The sequence below is a fragment of the Oryzias latipes genome, chromosome 21 (assembly GCF_053564925.1).
Source record: "Oryzias latipes strain Hd-rR chromosome 21, Olatipes_Hd-rR_3.1".
NCBI classification, from domain to species: domain Eukaryota; kingdom Metazoa; phylum Chordata; class Actinopteri; order Beloniformes; family Adrianichthyidae; genus Oryzias; species Oryzias latipes.
Genome location: NC_136257.1, coordinates 22,368,244 through 22,383,906, shown reverse-complemented (window position 1 = coordinate 22,383,906; position 15,663 = coordinate 22,368,244). Strand labels below are relative to the sequence as shown.

Sequence of the window (15,663 nt, the reverse complement as noted above, 5' to 3'; positions counted from 1 at the left end):
AATTCAAACACTGTTGGTCATATTTGCTTTCAATTTTAACAAAGTCCAGCAGCTTCGCATTTGAATTACCCGATTAGCGAGTGATGCATGTCCTGCAAAGGAAGAGCTGAAACATTAAGTTTACCCCCATGGTCTGCCAGCACAAAACTGCCAAAAAGGAATGCCAAGCGACCACTCACCAAAATGAACTGAAGCTAAATAAAAAGCCGACAGCACAACCAACCAGTAGCCATACTGCAGAGCAAAACTTTACAGTTAAGACATGTTAATAGTTTTCAAAGAAAAAGTGACAGACCCGAGCACCCAAACTGGATCACAATTAAAAAAAAAAAAAGAATAAATTCTGGCTTAAATGTTAAACATCTGTTAGTTAAATGGATTGTCATTTTAAATGACCTTACATAAGAATTATGCTGCATTGTTTTTGCATTTCAGATTCTACTAAGGCAAATTAAATGCAAAACAAGTTGTAGAAAAAAACTGCACAAATTGTATTAATGTTTATTTCATTTACGTATGTTAATACACCAGTAATCCAGGCTGATGGACAATGAAGTTATTCAACTGTCAATATGCGTTTATGCTAGAATAATGATTAATAAAGAACATTTTGTATAATTTATCCTTTAGATTCATAGTGGCGACACTGTGTCCTTGATAGGTTAGCTTTATGACTTATTATTTAATCAAAACAATTAATGTCCAATTCTAATACAGATTAATTAAAAGAGAAAGCATTAGGAGCTGACTTGTTAATAATATATGGAAGTGGTGCAGTTATGCCTCCCATGAACTGTTGTTTGTCTAACAGTGAGACAAGGAGAAAGACACACTGTACATCATGGAAAGAGCCAACATACGCAGACAGACATCACACCTGGCAGTAAAGTGAGTCAGCAGGGCCACAACCTCATGCATGCAAATGTCAGATCCAACTGAGTGCACACAACACGACAGAACAGCATTTAGAGCTTAAGAGAATTTACAAGCTAATTTTGAGGTCATTTGTTTTCTAAAACGAGAAAAACAAGAAATAAATATCTGCAGTGAGCGAAGAGCTTTTGTGTCTAGTGCTTTTTGAGAACACCAAAGCCGGAAAAACTCAGTTCTCCTGTGGAAAAAAAAAAAAGGACAGGGAGTTGGTTGACTGTGCAATCATCTGGCTCTATGGGAGGGAATACTGTAGAGTGGAAAATAGTCCCCACTGATAATCCATGTCGTGCTAATTACAGCTTTGATCCTCACTCTGTGAGCGCATCACCACTGACGAGACTGAGGCGACAACAGAGATATGGACCTGCAATCAAACAAACTGGATTTTCGGAGGGTGACTGGGACCAGCAGATAAAGCCATCGCCATCTACAGCCCCTTCATACACCGAAGCACCCTGAACCAACAGATAATCTTACCAAAGCACCGCTAAGAGAGAAATTATGTGGAAAGGGAGTATGCGTGTTGTTTCACAGATGGTTGTTTTTTTAATTGCAACAACATAATTAGAAAAAGACCAGCGATTAGACGCAGCATTTCTAATTAGTAAGAAAACTGGTGTGCAGCGGAATGTACAAAAAAAACAAAAAAGTAAAGTCACAATTTTACACACATCTAAAAAGTTGAGAGTAAAGCTGGACAGACTGCAACTATTTATGAAGTAAACCCAAATCGAGGGCAGGTTTACAGTAAACAGGATGTGTCCAGTACAGATTTGTTTCCATCATTAATATAAAATATTTTGACAGACGAAGAGTTTAAAAGGCATTAAGTAGCTCCCAAAAATGTCCATATTGATGAACTATGTGCACTTGATGGGAATGTAGTTACCTTTATTAAAGATTTACCGTGATTCATGATTTTTTGGTGGGCTGCAAGGACACCTCTCCAGATTAAGTACTATTGTCATGTTTTACCCCAACAGCATGAGGCAGGGCAGGTGTCCCATTATATTGTTTGTTCCTCAGCTAGTGTTTGTAGATGAAACAGTGATATGTAGCTGTGTCCCCTCTAGATCAATTGATTAGTCACAACATGCACTTTGGCATTTTGCTGTGGTGTTATGCAATGGCTGCGGTTGAAAATTTGTATTTTATCTTTCATATACAGATTACTTGCCAGCTGTCCAAACAGATTTGTTTATGTTGCCTATGACTTTATGAAAGAATGTAAAAAATTAAACACCTTTCATGTGAAATAGAACACTGAGATAGAAGAAATGCACTAAACAAAGACGGACTATATCTTGAGACATCTTAAATGCAGATAAGTCTGTAGGAGCCCTGTAGTTACACCCTTTTGGAGAACTACAAATACAATAAACACACTGAAAGAATGTCGTCTCACCAAAGGCACTGAGCTCCTGCAGATAGAAACAACTTAAATGGGTAAATGGGAGTTTCAGTCTAAAATAGGCCGTAGCTTTATGATAGTCTGGTCCCAAAACAGACGGTGGCAGATACAGCAAAAGAGGGAGTGCAGGAGACGGCATGGAACAATCTCAACTTTTAGCCCTATACATTTATCTGATTATACACCAATATTTCAGCTAGGGCTTATTATTTTGGATCATTGTTGGATTATCACTGATGCAAAGTAGTGAATTCTGCTTTACTAGGGCCCTGTGACTACACGTAAAGAGGTTAAAGCTACAAGAACGTTAGAAAGAAAGAACACAACCTGACAGAATTTAAAGTCACACTCAAGTCATCTTTTGATCAATTCTAAAAGCATTCCCAGTGGCTTTTTTTTAAGTTATAATTATGCTGTTTTGGTATAAAATTAAGAAAAAGAAAAAAAACTTTTGTTTTCTAGGACATAGTTTCTGCAGAGCAGCAGTGGTTCATTAGAATTTCACCTCAGAGTTCTGTTGGCATGGAGAAAGCCTTCACTCATTTCCCATAATCTTTTACACCCTCTATAGCTTACAGCCCCTTTCAAACCCACCCTCATTTTACCGGTGCAACAAAAATGGCAAGCAATGTCGGAGCTATCCAGCCGTACAGTTTTAAGCCAGATGCCAGCTTGGACCAGGAAAACAAAGACGTATCTGGATCCATTTGTCTGCAAGTGGACAGATCGGAATGGAGCGGAGCAGGGAGAGACTGTAGCACCTTCGTCACTGCTCCAGGCTTTTTTGGAATGGCAGTTTTACATCTGCTCCTGATTCATAATAAAGAAATGATTAGAAATGCAATTTTAAGCTTAATCTTCTTACATATCCTCCATTAAGAGAAAAATCACATAAGAACGTGTTAAAAACACACAAAAAACGCTATTTGTTTGTGATTTGAGTGGGCCTTCAAAGCTAAATGAAAGAAAGAAACATCACAACCTGACAGAATGTAACTGACATCACTGACATTGAATCATTTCTTGTATTAAGGTAGTATTATTGTCACAGAGACCAAAAAGTGATTTGTTCAAACTGTGGCTAACTTATAAACAGCTGTTCCACCCAACCATGGAAAACCTTATTCAAAATTAAGCTGATCCATTGATTGACAAGGATACGCTCTGTCACTGTGTGTGCCAACATTACAAACGAGTCCATAATCCAAGCTCACCTTTCCTAATAAAAGGAAGCCATGAAAGCCACCGGAATGACCGTTCTCCCGTCACAGGCTCCCAGTCAGAGACACGATACGTTGAATAATTCACACACTAACAGCCAACATCGACTGTTTTAACATGAGACCAGGTATAAACACATCAGTTGATAGAAAGCAGAGTAAGATTACACTGCAAAGAAATTTAGAAGCACTTGAGTCAAGCATCAAGCGAAAAACGTATATATACTTCAATTCCTTGAAGTGTAACATATTTGTGACTTCCGATCAATATTTCAAAATAAAACAATTTTCATTTATTAATAGCAGAAACGTTATGAGGAGTTCGACTGGAAGTCACTCCGTACAGATACATGATGTATCTCGTAATACAAACAATAAACTAAGATATTTACATTTCACTGGGAAAACGAGGAACCTCGTTGTCCTGAGCTTCAAAAGCTAACCAGTTTTCCGAAATGAAAGCTGTTGTTAGCCAGTTGATTAAGGCTAGCTAACGTTTTTTCATATTTGCCACGACGGCTCTAACCTGTGCACCGAGCTTAGCGTCACCACGTTAGCAGAGCTTGCAGCCGCTAACATGCCTCTTCTTGTAAGCAGCTGGCGGGCATCTTCGTCTTTTTCTTTTTCTTTTTTTAACAGTCGTGACCAGGCCAAACCCACTTTTAAAAAGCCAGGCAACATCAATGGGACATGGTGGTCTCCGGTTAAATGTATGCTCCACTTGGCGACACTGATATTGATAGCCCTCTAGTTTTGCACATAGACACCAACACAAGTTACAACCTGTACTGATAATATTCCAAGTCAGTCCCAACCTTAAAGTCACAAAATGAATTTCTCTCAGCCACGAAAATGATACTCACTTTATCAACGGATACATGTGGGACAGTAACCGAAACGTCTGTACATGAACTAAGCGGGGTCACTATTTTCCCTGGGTGGTCACTCGGCTTTCGAAGGTGTCTTTCAGCCCTACCGTTTGCTGTGAACCGCACAGGTTTAAGTCATCTCCCAACACTGCAAGGATGCCGAACCAGGGCGCAACGCGATTGGCTGGGCTTGGCGGACATGGTTGCTGATGCGTTCAAAACAATTGGAAAACACACAGTCGTTGGTTTGGTACATCGTGTGACTAAAATCATCTTCGTGCTAAGGTAGAAATCATTAAGGCAAATATAAAAAATAAAATTGAACTTGGTTTATGTAAAATCATCCGACAAATCTATATCCAAATAATATATATATGTAAAATCTATGGATCAAATAAAATAATACAAATAACAGGATTTTGCTCCATGAAGTACATCAAATATGCACTTGCATAGCAAAAACCATGTTGCTTATTTGATTGTTCTTAATAATTATGTAAGAAAAATGCTAATATATGTCTTATTTGCTTTTAACATTAACTTAATTTGTGACATATACGTGTGACATTTTTCTGAAATAATATAGATATTTATAAGATAATTGTGTTGGTTTTGAAGATGAAAAAATAAAGACCATTATTTCTATAGCTTTAAAAAAATCTTCTTCTTTTTTTTAAGTTTCAGTTTCAATTTCGTCACGACGGTACTTTCCGGACTGGGGGTTACTTCTTAAAAGCTCGTAACAAGCCTACGTTTATATGTAGGCTCTATGAGACTCCGTCTGTTTCTTTTCTACTTAATGTTTTTACAGCTGAAGGCTACTTTTATTTTTACGTTAAACCAGGGGACTTCCGGTTATCGCGTTTGGATGTTTATGGACTTTGAGCTGATAGGAATTATCATAAACGACCGTGGTTTGATCTAGCCCCGTTAAATTAGTCAGTCTACAGTTTAGATACATTTTTTTAAATACTCTATTATTCTGTTTTCCGTCACCAGGCTGCTTCCGTACCGATGGCTGCTTTGGATCATCAACGTAATCATCTTTACTACATCAACAAAATAGTTGAGGCGCTGAGTAGTAGTGAATGCAGAAAGTTGCTTTTCCTGTGTGACAGCACGAGCGCAGACAGTAGTGTACAGTCCGTGAGGGAGACTCTAAAACTCCAAGTTACTTGCCACGACAATGCCAGCCAGTTCCTAGCAGAGGTCATTTGGCGCATGGGCAGATATGACATTTTGAAGGAGCTCTTTACTCTGAGCAGGAATGCAGTAGAACAGACTCTGGAAAACAGACAAGTTCTCTCAAAATTCAGGTAAAACCTTTAGTGTCTTGTTTTATGCATGCCTGCTTGTTTGTTAGGTAATTCTTTATTTTATTTTTTTGTTTGTTTTTGCAGAGTACTGATGGCCAACATAAGTGAAGATCTAGACACAGAAGACTTAGAACAGATATTGTTCTTATTAAGCACAACATTGCCACGTGAGAAAAGGGATGCAAAGGTAGAGAAGACGGATTTCCACTAGGTCAATAGACGTGAATGGAAAGTGTGAGTGCGTGTGTGGAAAACCTTTGTCATTATGCACTTTCACTCTGAAAAAGCTGTTGTTTTTCCCCCATTACTTTCCCACTGCAGAGTTTCTTGGACGTGATCGTTGAACTTGAGAAACTTGATTTAGTTTCCCCAGAGAGAGTGGACATGGTTGAGGAGTGCTTGAGGAACATTTGCAGGATCGACCTTGCCAAAAAAGTATCCACATATAAAAAGACAGGTACGGTATGCATTGTTATAGAAAAATTACTTGTGCTTAGTTTGAAATAGGAAGTTTGGGCTATGGGGAGAATGACTGATGGGAAACTAGGAAGTGGGAGAGTAAGAGGAAGTGTAAGAGGGAGGGTATTTAAAGACCCAATCTGAACATCTTTTAATTTATTTCATAAGCATTTCCAAGTGCTCTTTATTTAGTATTATGCAGTTTTTAGGCAAAATCAAAAAAAATCCATAATTTCTGCAGAGCGACAGGCATTTATTAGAAAACTCACCTCTGAGTGTGGGCGGGACGTTGGTGTGAAGTAAGCCCACCCTCCATACCCATCATCCATGTGTTACACTCTCACCCTCTAGCTCACATCCCCCAACACCCCCAACTTCACAATACCGGTGCAGCAAAAATGGCAAGCAATATTGGAGCTATCCAGCCGTACAGTTTTGAGTCAAACGTCAGCTCGGATGGAAAACAAAGACGTACATGGATCTATTTGTAGATGCATCCGAATTGCTGGGAGTATGGAGCTTGTGGCTTGCTGTAGTGGGTTTTACGTCAGAGCTACAAGCTTTTACCAACGGCATTTTTTCATCTGCTCCTGATTCACAATGATTTGAACAAAGAAATACTCAGCAACTCAACTTTCTTTAAATATGTCCTCCATCATGAGGACAATTTTCATTGTAGTAGGTCTATGAGAACCGGTAAATGAGCCGCGCTCTGTTTTTAAAACATCTAATTAATCAGTATTGACTATATTTATATATTAACAATGAGTCAAATACTTTTATACAAAGTTTTTTTTGATTGTTTTTGTTATAAACTAACAATAATTACTGATTTCACCTAAAAAAGAAACAATTTTCTTTAATTCTTTGTTACCAATGTTTGTTTATGCAATTTTCAGCTCAGAGATGTGACCATCATTCACCTCATCAGCAAAGTAGTAAAACCTCTGTAAGTAACACAACATTTCTTCAACATTTGTACTCTCATAATTGAATACTTTTGATAAAACATTTTCTTTTGTTGTGCCCTATTTAGGAAAGAAGGCAAGGAAAGGCCATAAACATAGGTGAGACACATGACAGCTAAATAATGTGTTTATGACAGAGATGTTGTTAGAACAACAAAATAGTCAAAGTCAAAACATGGACAGTGTCTAATTACAGTATTTTAGTGGGGCTTTTCAGTTACAACATTACAGTTGGAAAGCCCCAGAGTAAATGTAGGGTATTTGGGTTTGTATGCCCTTAATTATCATGTCACTCTCTCACAACAGTCAGAGAAAGCCCACCAACATCTGAATGCAGACAACCAAGCACTACGGTAAATTTCCACTCTAGTATTACCCTTTCTTGATCATTTCAACATGTTAAAACCACATAAAATGGTAATTTGTCAAATATTTGTTCACATTTCAGAGTCAGCTTGAGCAATACAGCTTGAACAGCAAGCCGAGAGGACTGTGTGTGATCATAGACTGTGTGGGTTTTGATCAAGGTGAGACACAAATACTTATGAGCATTAAAAAAAAGTTCTCTACACAAAAAGCAAGAATTGGAATGGTGCGTCTGTTTCCCAGTAGACATGTAACGGTTATTCTAAAAAGGTTGAATTTGTGGTTTCACTGAACAAACTTAAAAATTCCAGTTCAGTAAAAAAAGGAAATGAAAGAAAAATGTGTAGTTCCAGACAACATGAAACGCGAAAACAGCTGTCTTCAGGTTGGCTTCCTTCAAACGCCACTTTTTTTTTAAAAGTTATCTATATTAAATGGGAATTAGTCTTGGTAAGTTATTTTAGAGAAAACTACACATGCAAAAATTTTAGAAAATTGTTAGAATTCAAGTTAAAAAGCAAATAAAAACAAAATTACTGGCTTTTTACATCCAAATAGAGGTTTATTTGTTAAAAAATAAAAAAAGGTTCATAAAGCCATAAAGGTCTAGCCATGAGTACTGAAGGCAGTTGCCTTTTTAACTCAATTGTGCAAGCGCTTATCTAAAGAACATGCAACCAGAGCATCCAACATGCCTTTTCCCTCTCCAATATCGATCCTATTTACTCCACTTATCCATGGTGGTGAGTGTGGGGGCAGCAGTCTAAGCACCTATACCCAGACTTCACTTCCTCCAGCTTTTCTGGGGGAATCCTGAGGCGTTCCCAGGCCAGCCCAGAGATGTAGTCTCTCTGGTATGTCCTGGGTCTTCCCTTGGGTCTCTGCTCAGTGGGACATGCCTGTAAACGCCTCCCCAGAGAGGTTTAGAAGATGCTTTTTGTTTCTGTTTTGCCTTTTTGCACTGGCAAAATTGAATTGAATCCAGTCCTGCAAGTAGACTCAATTATTCCCAGCCTCCAATCTTGGTTTTCAGTCTTGTCCCTTGCACACAGAGATTCCCTCTGACTTCTGGGGTCTTCTAAAGACAATTGTTACTGTAGATAATTATTACAAATAGACTGTACAGATATTTTTCACAATTTGAAGTTTGGTCATGTCACAAACAAAATAGTCTAAAAAATGTTTTTTTAAAGAAGGCGTTTACTTTTCTACCTTCCATAAAGGTAGAAAAGGTAAAGGTAAAAAAATATTTATTTTTTGTTCTATTTTGCCTTTTTTTTTTTGAGTCTGAACTTTTTGAAAAGTTTATTCCTCCACAAAATAAAGATTCTCACAAATTTATTTTTGTCAAATAACCTCTATTTATGTGTTTAAATGCAACATTTTTTAGCATTGTTTGGTTTGGGTTAGAGTTTACGAACAATGCATTTGTTTTTTGCAAATTTGCAATAAATGAAAATAATATCTCCAATAAATCGTAGGTAAAGCAGTTGGATCATTTCTGTGAATTGGACAAGTACAGCCAAATTTCTTTGAGAAAATAAGTAGAAGAGTCTGCTAATAGAATCATCAGAAATTGTTTTGTATACAAGTATGTAGTAAACACTTTTGCATGTTTTGATGGGAATTTTTATGAAGGATTTCTGTTTTTAAAGTCCGAAACCCTTTTTTTTTTTCATCTTTGCTTGTTCCCTCAGGAATGTTGGAGCAGACCTTTAAGGCTCTTCATTTTAATGTGGTTCTCCATCCCTTACTGGGTGGCAAACAAATTATTTCATGTCTCACCGAGATACTAAAACAAGAGCAGAACCTGAAAGGCGATGCTTTCGTCTGCTGTATTATTAGCCGTGGTACGGCTAATCATCTACTGGGCATAGATTCGTATGGCATGGGGGTGTCCCTGGACCACGTGAGGCAAAGCTTCACTGGCAATGCTTGCCCCATGTTAGCTGGCAAGCCCAAACTCTTCTTCATCCAGACCTACAGCCTTGATGAAGGGGGGTCCTGTGACCGTATTGAGCATCGAGATGGGGATATAGAGATAGATGGCTGCAATGGACCGTTGACATCGAGTTACATCCCATCAGAAGCAGACATGTTCTGGAGTCACTGCTTGACAGATGTCAGTCAGCTGGACCAGGGAGGGCATCACTCTGTTTATCTCAGGACTCTGACTGCAGCGTTGGAAAATGCCAGAATAAGGTTTGAAGAAAAACAGTCAGGAATCAATTTCAACAATCATTATACATCTCATTGGCTAAACTGTGGTTGTCTCTGATTTTGACAGGAAAGCTGATCTGGTCGATGCTCATACCAAAGTAAATGGAGCCGTATATGAGCACAACTCGAGAAATCCCACATCGGTTTATCACATCAGTGTAAAACACACTCTGAGAAAAAGTCTCTATTTACTTTAGAAATTCAAACCACAACCCTGACCAGACTCCCAGGATTCACAGCACTACACTCAAGAAGGATATACTTGGTTTAAGTTCTCTGAAGATATACTGACATCTACTGGGTGTTTTTATGCAAACATCATTTCTGTTTTAGATGAAGGAAAAACAAAAAAATTGTCTGTATTTTATGTGGGAGCAATTTAACATGATAATCTTTTTTTATTAACACAAATGATATAATGAGACAAAGCAATCACCCTTAATTTACATATTATGTAATTTATTTAGTTCAGTATATTACATTTTATTGTTTTATACCTAATAGTGCAGCTAACAGTTTTTTTTACATTTATTGTTTTATTATTATGTTATTTATTTTTTACTTTATACTTTTATATTTCATAATACATTTTTACCATTTGCAATTATAAAAAAAAAAAAATTGGAGCTTTCAAAATTTTAAACACTAAAGTGCAAACCATTGCGTCAAACACATGTTGTTTTGAATATATTGTGACAGGTAACATAAATATTAACCAAGCTCTGGTACAGATAATCTTGTGTACCAAATATAAGTACTCTTATAAAATATATCTTCTGAATCTGAGATACTTTTAGTCTATTTCTATGGATTTCTGCGTATGCATGTTTTTTGTGTGTGCATGTGTTTGTGCGTGCATGTTTTTTTTGTGTCATGTTTTTCATGTGTCTGCGTGCATGTGTGTGTTCATTTGTGTATGTGCACATGTCTGTATGTGTGTGTGAGAGACAAATTCCTCACTTATTTACTATGTGAAAGTCATTTTTGGCGCCATCATTGATTGTAATGAGAGCCAGTATGCCCGGTTGGAATACTCGATGGGTCCTATTGCAGCAGAAGACTTTTCCTAAGCCCCTGGTTGTGGTAAAAGGTCAAATGTGCCACAGGGGTTAGGTGTTAGATTAAGGGTGAGTGGTACACTGCACATAACCATTTAATTACAATAATTAGGGTAGCTAATCATATGGAAAATAGAAGTAATAGCTGCTGGAGAATAAATGTCTTTATAAACATGTACTTTTATTTGAATTATTCTTTAAGTGAAAAGCTGTACTGTTAAATTATGTCTCAAAGATGCATTTTTAAGGTTGACACCCAGCGACAAAAACCTAATCTATCCCACCAGGAAAAACAACATAAATCTTTTATGTTATACTTCTCTCTCAATTGGTAAATGGCATTTACTTATAGCACTTTTCTAACTTCTTAGAGCAGTAAAAAAACAGTAAATTATTTTTGTTTAAAGCTTCCAAAAAATTATTTATTTTGTTTTAGGTAAATCGCAAACAGGAACATTACGACTAAATAAAAAGACAGCATTAAACAGTTTTTTTTAGTTCTGCAACTTGATGACATCTAACAACATCTAAAAAGGATTCAAAAAAGTATTTTACTAACAATTTAACAGAACTTTGCTGAATACTTAGAAGTACAGATTACAGAGGTTCTCTCACTTAAATACTTCCCTTTTACTCATTTTCCAAACCATCCATTGAGCATCACGGTTAATGAAATTCACATTCAAAACAATAGACTAACTATTATTTTTGTATTATGTGCTGCGTTCTATTAATCACCGAATAATTTCATTACAATTCTTAATTGTTTTAATTTCGGTGCACAACAGAAATTTGGAATAGTCTGACCAAATTTTGACCAAAAACAATGTAAAAATATTCTAAAATGTAAAAACGGTTAAAGCATATGGTATGGGTACAATAAGGAACATATAATAAACACTATTTAAAGATAATTATGAGGACATTAATGATACCAACCAATGACTGCAATAGTAAACATGGGTGTAGTCATGCTTTATATAATTACATTTTATTGTTACTACCATGTTTTCGTATATTGATGAAGACGAACATGGTTATGATTGTTAAATTATAATTTTTACATTATTTTCTTGAGGGTAAAATTATAGCTTTTTAAGGGATCAATAAGCTGAGCTTTTGCCTCCTCCTTTCCAAACATGTTTTGCAACGTTACTAATATTGTATTATTGCTGTTAGATTTATTAGTTTGTATCATGTGGATTGCATTCTAATTATTAACATGTTTGAAAAACATTTAATAATGATACTAAACTATTACTTTGAATGTTCATAGACTAACATATTAAGACCTTATTGGTTGTAAAAACACCACAAGCAGGATGCCTTCAATGTCTAACTAGTTTAACTTTCTAAACTCTGAAAGTGATGTCATATAATTTCTCTGAAACAATTTAGAAAGGAAAAGTAAATGTGAAAATAACAGAATAATCCACTGTTTGCCATATAGAATAGAATAGACCTTTTTTGATCCTACAAAGAGGAAATGATCTTGTTACATAAGCTCTATTAAAACAGCAGATAGAAAATAATTTGTGATGTGATATTATTGTATTGGATTGGATTTTATAATATCACCCGGATAGCCTACATTTAGTTTGAAACATATTTTGGCAAAACGTTTTATAATATATTTTTTAGCTGTGACTTTGGTGCGTTTACATGCAAGTAAGGATAATGCTGACTGGAAATCTTGTTCACATATTTATGACGCTGGGGGTTTCCCAGGTGGAATTTGCTAGTTAAACCTGATTACTCTGGCATGTAAACACCAATCGGATTTCTTGACAGCTTTCTTTAGAACTGAAATGACTGTGCACCTTCAATAAAGAACCAGCAGCATTAAAAATATGTTTTTGCTATATGATGATGTGAAAATGCACGTAAACGCACCAAATGTGACAGCAGGAGGCAGGCAAGTTGTATGCGCAGCATCAGCAGACAGGCAGGCACGCGCACAAACACCGGAGCTGCCCGCGTGCGAGCTCACGCACGGGGTCGCGGCTGCCTTCGACAGTATGATGCAATGGCGACTGCGCCGTGGGAAGAGAGCGAGGAGTTGAATGAGTTTCCCTCCACAGTTGAAGCGGAGCAGCCGCTGACAGTCGGGACGCTGCCGGTCCAGAGGGACTGCGGACGGACTGGGAGTCAAAACTCTGCGCTTATATCCGCCACATGGAAGCCCTCAGCCAGGTGTGTCTGCTAGCCCTCCAGCTAGCCCTGTCATGACGGTTGGAGCAATTTCTCACACATCTGTGCGACACGAGAGAGAAGATTTTTCTCGCTGAGACACAAAACCAAGGTCGGAGAGAGGTTGTCGGAATATATATATATTTTTAAAAGGAGCTTCTTCCATATTCGTCCTTCCCTGCTGGACCATGGCCGAGAGGACCTCAAGCGGGTTGTTGACGATGATGTTGGAGCCCACGCCTGCCGTCGCGATGACCCTGCCGGCGGAGGTCCGGGAGAAGCTGGCCGAGCTGGAGCTGGAACTGTCTGAAGGTAAGAAGAACTTCCCCACGGCGTCATTTATCATGCGTGGCAGCTACCTGCCAGGACCACCACCCTTCACCCAGACTTCACGGCTCGTGCGCAGAAACGAGCCAGCTACTGCTCTCCCAAGTCATCCACACCTTGAACTTCTCCAACTAGTTTCTGAAGAAGGTTCTTCTGCCTGTGACAGCTTCAGGAACAAGACGTGATCCAGGGAGCAGACATGCTTGATCGGGAGTCTTTACCCCGACAGCAGCTGCACTGACACACCCATGTTACTGTTTGAATGATCTTTATCCACAACACCAGAGCTTCTGAGAGTTTCCCACGCAAACTTTCTCCTTATTTTAATTGAGAACTTTAGGAAGATGTTTAAAAAACATCCTTTAATGAAGCTCTTTACTTAGGAACAAATCATGGAAGTGTTCTCTTCGTGTTTTCATCAGTCAGGAGGATCTTTTCTGAAATTTTGTTCTGCATGTTTTTCAAAAGAGTTGTGATCTTTTTCTGAAAAGGAGGGAAATGAAACAAGCCAACAAGCACTTTTTTAAATCTAAAGTTTGGACTAAAAGTGCAAACGCCAAAAAATATATTTAAGGTTTCAGTACGTATATATAAAAATAAAAAGATTTGCCCTTTTGTTCTGACCTGAAATCAGTGTTAAATTTTGTCCATTTGTAGAATTTAAAGACACACTCCGGTAAAAATGTTTGTTTTTTTTAAATCGTATTTATTATTATTTTTTACCCGTTCTTGTGGCATTTTTCCTATGATGGAGGAAATCTATAAAGAAAAATAAGTTTAAAATTGCATTTTTTTGTATTTAATCATTCTGTCTATTCGTGGTAAATCAAAAGCGGAAGAAAAAAATCCTGTTGAAAAAAGCTTATAGGTGTGACGTAGAAGCTACAATCGCTGGGTCACAAGCGCCCGTTTTGCCCCATTCTGTTGAATTCACTCGTAAACAGATGGATTCATGTATGGAACTGGCATCTGATTCAAAGCTGTATGGCTTGATAGCTCCAATATCGCTTGCCCTGCTAATGTTAAGGCCTGTTCACACCGGGACGAATTTCGCCGGCGATTTTCGCCGACGTTTAACGCCTCGTGACTAAACAAAGGGCACCAATGAGAGTGTGCACACCGACGCGAAAAAACGCCAAGCGCCAAAGCGTCAAAAAAAAAAAAACGCCTCGGGTTCGTTTTTTTTTTTCGACGCGTCGCGTCGAAATCTATTCGACCAATGAGAATGCCGCTTTTGCACACGTGTCTGGACCTTCTGAAGTTACAGTAAAACACAACTTGGGGGCGCTCAAACACAAAACTGCCTTGCTGAGCACACATACCAGCGAAGAAAATAGACGCCAAGTAGCGTCTACACTGCCGCAAAGAAATAATGACGGACATTCTAAAATATCCCCTTACCAAGTACCAGTTGGAGCTACTGATGCTTGAAATATTCATGTTTTCTTTGTATTATTCTGACAAGCGCGTAAATACTTGCTCTCTTCTTCTGAGTGAAAAGCGACTTTAAGAATCGTAAAGTTGCGCAGCGCCACCTTGTGTACAGGAGTATTTCTGTTTACATTAAGCGCCATCTAATGTCAGGGAATGAAATTGCATGTTCGCTCGGCTCACCGTCAGCGAAAATCGCCTGGGTGTGAACACAAAAAACGTGGCGAAAAACGCTGGCGAATAACGCCTGGCGAATATTCGTCCTGGTGTGTACGGGCCTTTAGGTGGGGGTTGGCGGCGGCTGTAAGCTAGCGGGAGAGAATGTAAAAAGAAGGATGACGGGAAGTGGGGGCGGACTTACTGTGCAGTAACAGTTTTTTGTTTTGCCTGTACGGGCTCTTTGTTAGTTATATTCCTTCTGACTGAATATGGAAAATGGTAAATCCTGGATTCAAGCTCTGTTTATCTAGTGTTGTGTGTGATATAGTATGAACAAGCAGGGCTTTGATCAGGAGGATGGTGCATGCTTTGATAAGCACATTTGCTGCCTTCAGCTCTTCTAATGGGATAGACATGTTTTTAGATGTGGCTCCTAAACTTAATCTATATCTGTCCAGTTTCCTTTTCCTGCTCTCCACATGCAACATCCTGCCATGTTGTAGCTTTGATAGCTCTATCTGCACCAGCTTTTCTTCCACCGACACAATCCGGGTTCCTTTTCCACTCCATCTCTTCTTCTGACTGTTTCTAGGCCTAACCCGTCCCCACCTCCATTATTTCCTTTATTTTCCCCCTGATTAAAGAATGGAATGTTGTGTTCTTTAAGCTAAAGAGAACCAAACCTTTTCTTTCTGCTGCTTTGCTGCCTGTCTCTGTGTGCTGCCGTGAACTTTTC

At 38.2% G+C, this 15,663-nt stretch overlaps 3 protein-coding genes across 15 annotated transcripts in view; 2 read left to right on the top strand and 1 right to left on the bottom strand.

The window, feature by feature from the left end:
• The window catches only part of LOC101169153 (hyccin 2), a 44,398-nt gene extending 39,747 nt beyond the window's left edge, over positions 1–4,651 (bottom strand). For 2 of the 11 annotated variants that reach the window (XM_011489684.4, XM_011489687.4), the window contains exon 1: positions 4,428–4,604. The gene's annotated coding sequence lies outside the window, so the exon portion shown is untranslated. Of the gene's footprint in view, positions 1–3,558; positions 3,696–4,090; positions 4,244–4,427 lie in introns of those variants that run through there. The other 9 variants (XM_020712905.3, XM_011489685.4, XM_078939951.1 and 6 more) reach the window with 7 other exon arrangements.
• Positions 4,652–5,185: 534 nt separating this feature from the next.
• cflar (CASP8 and FADD like apoptosis regulator) lies at positions 5,186–10,370 on the top strand. The gene is given in 9 exon segments (NM_001201516.1): positions 5,186–5,749; positions 5,834–5,936; positions 6,071–6,206; positions 7,108–7,157; positions 7,245–7,275; positions 7,483–7,529; positions 7,625–7,703; positions 9,240–9,744; positions 9,830–10,370. Coding segments are annotated over 9 exon segments (1,383 nt in total). The 5' UTR covers positions 5,186–5,447; the 3' UTR covers positions 9,960–10,370.
• A 2,397-nt stretch (positions 10,371–12,767) lies between these two features.
• LOC101169822 (DIP2 acetate--CoA ligase A) overlaps positions 12,768–15,663 on the top strand; it is an 82,064-nt gene continuing 79,168 nt past the window's right edge. For all 3 annotated transcript variants that reach the window (XM_078939948.1, XM_023951215.2, XM_023951214.2), the window contains exon 1: positions 12,768–13,322. In XM_078939948.1, the coding sequence (XP_078796074.1) occupies positions 13,199–13,322 (124 nt within the window). In that variant the 5' untranslated portion in view covers positions 12,768–13,198. The remainder of the gene's footprint in view (positions 13,323–15,663) is intronic.